The 7631-nt window shown below is 41.6% G+C and overlaps 1 protein-coding gene across 7 annotated transcripts in view; it reads right to left on the bottom strand.

Annotated features, from left to right (window-relative positions):
- The window catches only part of creb5b (cAMP responsive element binding protein 5b), a 48098-nt gene that overhangs the window by 21810 nt on the left and 18657 nt on the right, over positions 1-7631 (bottom strand). For all 7 annotated transcript variants that reach the window (XR_003051577.1, XM_008323379.3, XM_008323381.3 and 4 more), the window contains exon 6: positions 1588-1714. Coding sequence is in view for 6 of the 7 variants with exons in the window: in XM_008323379.3 (XP_008321601.1) it covers positions 1588-1714 (127 nt within the window). In the remaining variant the exon portion in view is untranslated. The remainder of the gene's footprint in view (positions 1-1587; positions 1715-7631) is intronic.

Raw genomic sequence — 7631 nt, 5'->3', positions numbered from 1 at the left:
TGCTGGTCTCTGAGCCTCCCTCCCAGCACCGCCTCCCACCCTCCTCCCTGACCCCCAACACCCACCCACCGTCCGCTGAGACTCCGACCGAGTCAGTGACACACTGCCTTAATTGCACTAAGTGTGTTTTGTGTAAAAATATCAGCCAGACCTGCACCCCTTTCCTGAACCGTCAATCTTCCCGAAAATCGCTTAGCTCTTAATTTAATAAACATGGAATCTTTTTCTTTTTTCTCCCTTTACAATAAACATGGGCGGTCTTGTGTTACCACCAGAACACATGTTGTATCGTTAGGATTCTGATACGTCCAGCTCCGGCCGGTTGTTGTCATTCTGCTCCCAGTGTGAGGCTTCACCTGTGTCTCTGCTAAATACTTCATTTTGACGCAGTATTCCAAGTTGGAATATTGGTGGTGAGAACCGTAAAATCCACACTGAGGCAGACAAAGTAGCTACAAACACACACTAAAACGATGACATCATCAAATTCGACGCCTGACTTTTTCCCGTCTGTAGCGTGAACTTATTTGCATTTTCCATCGGCAACAAATTAAATTTGAGGAGAGAGAAACCAAAATGAAGAGAATACACACACGTGTGTGTTTTAAGGTGAATGATGTTCAGCTGCTGCAGCAGGATTTCACCAGGATCAGAGTGAAAACCACGGCCCACAGCAGCCCACAGAACATCAGTGTGTCCACATGGTTTTACTCAGGAGAAGACAGCAAGGATTTCATGGTAGTAAAAAAATAAACCATAAGAGACGGAGGAGACGATGTAGGACACTTCATACAACAGTAACTACTAAATGAAAACAACTGATGTAAAAAACGGTGCAACTTACAGCTCCAAAAACAGCTCCAGCATAACTTCAGTTACACTGGAGCTGTTTTTATAATAATAATAATTAGGGATGTTCGATGTTAACTGTTTTTCCCGATATTGTCCAAACACTTAATTTCCGATTCTGATATCAACCGATACTGATGTATGCAGCCGTCCCCAAAACTGAGGTAAACGTCTCAGCGCCGTCTGCCCCCAAAACGTCTCAGGATCGTAAGTGCGACTCCAGCTAATTTGGCAGTGTGTTATCGGATTTTTATCGGAGGAAGAAAATGATAACGATCTTACCGACATTACGAAATTATGCTAATATCGTATTTTCATCATCCGAGGAAAAACTGAAATGCTAATATTGGCCAACAAGTATTATCGGATATTCCTAATAATAATAACAACAACAATAATAATAATAATATATGTCACTTTTGCCAAAACTATTTCCGCCGTAAGCTAAGAAATATAGAAAATACGTTTTGCATTTCAGGGCGACAATAACTTCAAATGTTCGCCTGTTTGGAGCGGACCCTCCCGACAGTGTGACGTGAAGAGGGCTGTGAACCACAGGTTTCATCCCTTAGAATGAATAAAAAATATTAAGTAACACATTGTTCTTTTTCTGAGGGAAACAAAAAAATCTCCTCGTGTGTTGTCATCATTTACTGCATGGGTGAAAGAGATTCCCTGTGCATGCGTGAGTGGAGCGGTTGGTGAATGTGTGTGTCTGTGCTCCATTGTTGTACTCACAGGCATCAGCACGGCCGAGGAGCCGGGCATGGTCGGGTCTGGCAGTGTTCCAGGCATGGAGGCAGGCAGAGGCTGTCTCTGTCGGTTTCGTAGATGCAACAGCGAGGACAGAGACCCGGGCACAGGCCTGACGACACACACACACACACACACACACGTGTCATACAATAACACAGAACTCAACAAGCAACACCGCAGTGTTAATTATAACCTCGGACATGAAAAAAAAAAAAAAAAAATCCCAACTGTGACCTTCCGTAAATGTATGAAAAGTGATTGATAACATAGAATAACACAGCTGTAATTATCTTTAATAACATGTGGTTTGGACTAAACACTCCTTTTATCTCCTGGAGCCCACATCGCAGTGTGTTATAAACACACATTCGGTGTGTGTATGGAATACAGAGGGTGGTTAAAATAAACTATCAGCGTGTTTGTTGATATGTGACGGTTAGAGGAGCCAGAGAAAACTGAGGCTGTGAAACCGAGCGGGAACAGGAAGAGGAGAAGAAGTCATACTGGCCAGAGCAGTGTTTCATTTTTCTGATTTTTTTTTTTGGAGAAGTGAAATCCATCTTTGATGGAAAAATAAATCAAAACATTGGCGTTCATAAATCAACAGGTCAACATCAAGTAAATATCCTCAGATTCTCTCTCTATCAACTGCCGGCCCGTGGGCCAAATCTGGCCATGATAACTGTACAATCCGGCCCATGACTGGATTCCAAAATAAACATCAGACGAAAATGTGACTTTTTTTTTGTTTGTTCCGCAAAGTATTCCAACAAATATAGTTGGCGACCCCTGCTGTAAAGTGGAGGTGTTTAAGAGATGACTCAAGTTTGTGTTCTGAGAAGTGATCTTGACAATTGAGCTGACCTTTGTGTGACCTTGTCCTAAAATAGTTTTCAAAGAACCTTAGTGACCCAGAGAACACATTTTTTAGGCTTGACTGGAATTGTTTTGGTTAAAATACCCTGATAACCAGGGTATTGACCAGGATGTAACCTGTCAACAAAAGTAAGATCATCAGAAAACAAACCGGTTCAAAGGACAGGAGTCTTTAAAGAGTATTTAATTATCTGAATTTGAATTTTCTAAACTTGTATTTTATTAATGATGTCTCTAAATCGAAGAAAACATTGTATTCTTTACTTTGATGTTTTAAATGTTTTGAATCGTATTAAAATCAAAGTAATGAGACAGCTGTCAGATTTGGCTCCGTCCGACGTCGGCTTTCTTTTCCCAAAACTGGAAGAACATTTGAAAAGAACTGGATTTCAACCTTAGACCTGACAAAAAAATAATAATCTCTGACTGAGAGTTTGGTCTTTAAATGAGAAACACGTAGAGAAATAGTTTGGTTATTTCCATAATTTCCATAATTCTTTTACTTCAACTTTTCCTCTCATCAGACTGTGTATTGATTTTCTTTTTTTTTTAAGTTTCTCCAAACCAAAGAACAAAAATGTATTTTGTCACAAATACTTCAGTGGTGTCTTTGAAGGTTGTGGCTTCACCATTGGACGTGTGATTGTTGAAAAACGTGCGTTAGACAAAAACCAAGCTCGGAGCTGTGGTTGGTCTGCCAGTGATTGCTTAAATAAAATGCTCTCAGTTCTTAAAGGTAATTTCACGCATTTATTCATTTCACATCTGTGCTAATGCAGAACAAATGTTTTTCCAGACTTCCTTCATTGTTTTTTTTTTTTTCTTCTTCTTCTACTTGTCTGGGTTCGTGCCTCTGTGTTTAAGCTCCAGTTGAAAGCTGAAACATCTTGAGAGCTTTTGGATGCTCTTTAAACCAGCTGGGTTCACGTCGTACACGGGGTGAGTAACGACGATGGTGAAGTTAATTGAATAATATTTGTCATAACAACCACATGTGATGTGCACGGGGAGAATCGCATTTACAAACTCCAACAGTGGAGGAAGCCCTGTGGGAAAAAGTCTCCCAGAGCGACCACAGAAACGTGTGTGGACGACAGGGCTCTCCACACTGATGCCCACATCACTGAATCACACACAGCCTTTGAGGCCCAGCGTTAAGCTCGGAGCGCCGGCCACCGTTCAGCTCAGTTCTGTTTGAGTCAGTGGCTGTCCGGGCTGCGGCCGTCCAAACATCCAGACCACTGCATCTGTCACACGGTGACATCATTACACGACTGCCACCGAACCCCTCCCTGAAAGAACACCAACTCCCAGCTGCAAGGTGCTGCTACGCCCACATCTAAACCACAAGGAACATGGTTCTCTAAATGTAGAATCTGCCCCCCCAAAAAAAAAAATCATCAGACTAGAGCTACAGCTAATGCTTCATTTGCTAATGTATTATATTATATTAAACAACTAAAAAAATACATTTTTAAAAATGTAAAAAAAAATAGAAAAAACTAAAAAAGACTTTGTAGAAGTAGCAGAAACAACAGCTACAAAAAGATATATAAATATAAAGGTTATATTTATACATAAAAAATATATACATAGAAATAGCAACAGCCATAATTATGAGTTAAAGTATTCAAATATATGTGAATATATTTACAGATATATTGAAATAAAAACAGAAATAACACAAAAGTCTATATATTTTTATAAAATATTTATAACGTTTTTAAACTACTCCAACTCAACTCCTTGGACCTTTTCTATCGTTCTTCTTCTTCCCTCCATCAACAGGTTCTAACATAATGCAGTAAAAACACCACAGTCTGGGTTACAGTGACACTGAGAGGTGGGGGTGGTGTACCACAGCCAATGCTCTCCCACCTGAATAAATACTGGTATTTGTCTAGGCCTAAATATGTGCATTTACTCTGCAGACATTTTAGATTGCTCTGCACACACACACACACACACACACACACACACACACACACACACACACACAGGCCCATTACCATCCCCGCTGCGTGTCATTCCTGTCTAACATCCCAATTTATCACAATCATAGTCATTTAGAGGCACATCTGACATCTGAGCAATGCTGCAAGTCCAAACAGTTCCACATGGGAAAAGTCATGAAAATACAATGAGCTGCGTCGATGTGGCTGCACACGACACCAGCGCCGCGTTTCCCTCTGCCTTCAAACCCAAGTCAATGACAGGAACGATCAGAGTACGACGTCCGTAAGACCACGATACGCCTGAAGAAAACTTATGAATAGTACTGTTTTCACAAATGTTAGGAATAGTTGAATATATATGTACACGTAGAGTCAAATACAGTACATATATGTGTATATATTTGTACATATATTTATTTATATGTATGCATGTATACAGTATGTGTAAATATATGTATGTGTACATATATACTCTATGTATATGTAAATATATGCATGTAAATATATACACATATATTTTTCGAATATATATTTTTATATATGTATCTATACGTATATATTGAAGTTAAGTGCCTGCTTTTCAAAATATAAATATGTCCTTCTCACAAATCTCCCGACTTTGACCACAACACCAGCAAAGACCTAGCCGTGGTCATGTCGTGACGAACACTGTCGGTGTTGCTTACGTTTTTTTCTGTTATATCCGTGTCAAGCGTTGGTTCATGTTTCACTTTATTCATTCAGAATCTTCTCAACCTCAGTTTTTAAAATCAGAAATCTATGAATGTTGAACCAAAATTGAAAGAAAGCATCAGAACTATTGAAACGGACTTAAATGAAGAATATCGAGACAAATAGTTGGATTATTTTTATAGAAAAATACAAATTGAAATATATATATGTTTGAATGATATATGTTGTTAAACACAGAACCTTTGCTGTTGTCAGTCTGTACCGTCCTGTCAGCAGACGGCTGCAGTGACTTTTATGGAAAACCCGCTCATTTTCAACTCTTACGTGAACGTTTCAAATTAATTCGGGAAGTCCTCGTAATAAACTATATAAAATACAGAGTTACAGGAATAAAGGGCCACATGTGCCAGATCCTTTATTAGATTAGAGGGGGGAAAGACGTTTCTCATGCAAAAATATACCCAGTCAGTGAAATCCATTATTAGTGCTGGAATTCTCATTAAAAACAGACAGAGAGCAGAGGAATAAGTAACAGCTCTGGATAAAAATAAAAATAAAATATGAATCTTCAACTGTCTGTTGGTGGATGTCTGAGTAAGACTCTGGCACAGGGTCGGGACTCAGCTTAACCCTCTGAACTTGATCCCTGTCTGTTAGCGATGTTCAACCGTGTGGCGACAAACGCACGGAGAACACAAGCGTCTTGTTTGGAGTGAGTAAAAACAACAGGATGGTTTGACGGAGTTCCTCCGGGGATTAACGCAGCTCAAGGTGGATTCTGGTCACGAATGAGAAGTTGTGAAATCCAGTCTTTTAAAGAATTCACATTTGTCTACAGTTTTCCCCCCCTCTGTGTGTGTCTTTGTGTTACCATCAGGTCTATGGTCTGTTTCAGAGTGGCTGTCAGGATCAGGGCTAACGCTGCTACAGCTACAGTCAACACGGTGGATCTCAGGCCACAGGTTTTCAACATCTAACATTGTGGGCCTCCCTCCAAGGAGCCAAAAAAACAAAGCAACTGTAGTCCCCGAGTTTCCAAAATGCAAAAGTGGAGAAATTCTGTTTTATTCTTATGCAAAAACTATGAAAAATTTTTTTACAAGTTAGTGAAAAAAACAAACTTCTAATGTTATATATAACACTGTCATACTTTTTCTTACAAATATTAGTCATTCTTCTGACTCAATGTAAACAAATCCATCCCTTCCTCGTTGATGAGCTAGTTCATGTTGTCCTGCAGGAAACTGAATTCTTATTGGTTGTTGACAGTCACCTGATTCACAAACTGCGTCTGTTCATGTTATTTTCTTCCTTCTCAGAATCTCTTAAATATAAAAGTGCTTCCTCCTGCAACCACGTGGTCAAAACGTCATGGAGTCTGACCAGGGCCCGTTCGTTTTCAGCAGCATGCTAACGGTTTAGCTTAGCGTAGTCTGGTTTGAACCTAAAGATCCATCAGTCCATCTGCTCCTTTTCGCTCGGTTCTATACCCAGTTCTGATGGATCTCTCAAACCGCTGACACGGTGAATTTCCTCCAGCTGACCTGCTCCTGGTTGTTACCGTCCTCTGGTCCTCCAACACCTCACTACAGACCACGATGGAGGGTTGTGTTTGTGTTTGTGTTTATTTACAAACAAGACCCTTTGTATCAGGACCTGAGCCCAGTGGTACATTTGCACAAATAAAGCTGTGTGTGTGTGTGGGTGTGTGTGTGTGTGTGTGTACGTGGATAATGATGGGCTGTGGCCCCACTGAGGGGATTGATAATAGCCTGGACTGCAGGCCCTGGGGGAGAGCAGGTAGACACTCTGCAGCCCTGACCCTGGACTCTCACATTACTGTGTGCCTTGCTCTGAGCCACCCAGCTCTCCTCTACAGACTCCGCCCACAAACCACCATCGCGCCACCCCCTCCACCCACCTTCACTCCACCATGACATCAGTGCGCTCTCCCCAAATCCCTTCCTTTTGGCTCTTGGAGCTGTTTTTGTCCGTAGTTTATTTTCTCTAAATGATCTGATATTTTACTCCCTGATGGAGTAGAACCGACAACCGCCCATTGTCTGCTTAATCCTCCGCAGCTCTTTTCCAGGGCCCTGCGGGGGGCGCACACCTCAAACCCAGGGCCCTCCTGATAGGTGCTTTGAAAGCTTTACAAATCCTACAGTTTGTAGTCTCACTGTGCCTCACTGTCCCAGTCCTCACTGTCCTCACTGTCCTCACAGTCCTCACTGTCCTCACAGTCCTCACAGTCCCAACGCCAACTCAAGGACCAGGGACTCAAACACAAGGATCTTGGCTCAGCTCCAAGGAGAGAGAGAGAGAGACAGAGAGACAGAGAGAGAGAGAGTGCAGCCAGTCCACTGACTCATATCCTTCCCATTCTGACTCTGGTCCAGCGATGATGTAATGCTCTTGGCTTTTAGCCCTCCCCCCACCCTGTGCCTGCCTACCCCCAGATTTTGTACCTCCCTCCTCTCTCCCTTCTCCAGCTTTTTCTCT

Source organism: Cynoglossus semilaevis, chromosome 13 (genome assembly GCF_000523025.1).
Source record: "Cynoglossus semilaevis isolate Cse_v1.0 chromosome 13, Cse_v1.0, whole genome shotgun sequence".
NCBI lineage: Eukaryota > Metazoa > Chordata > Actinopteri > Pleuronectiformes > Cynoglossidae > Cynoglossus > Cynoglossus semilaevis.
Note: the sequence above shows the minus strand (reverse complement) of the source record. Positions and strands in the feature narration are given on the sequence as shown.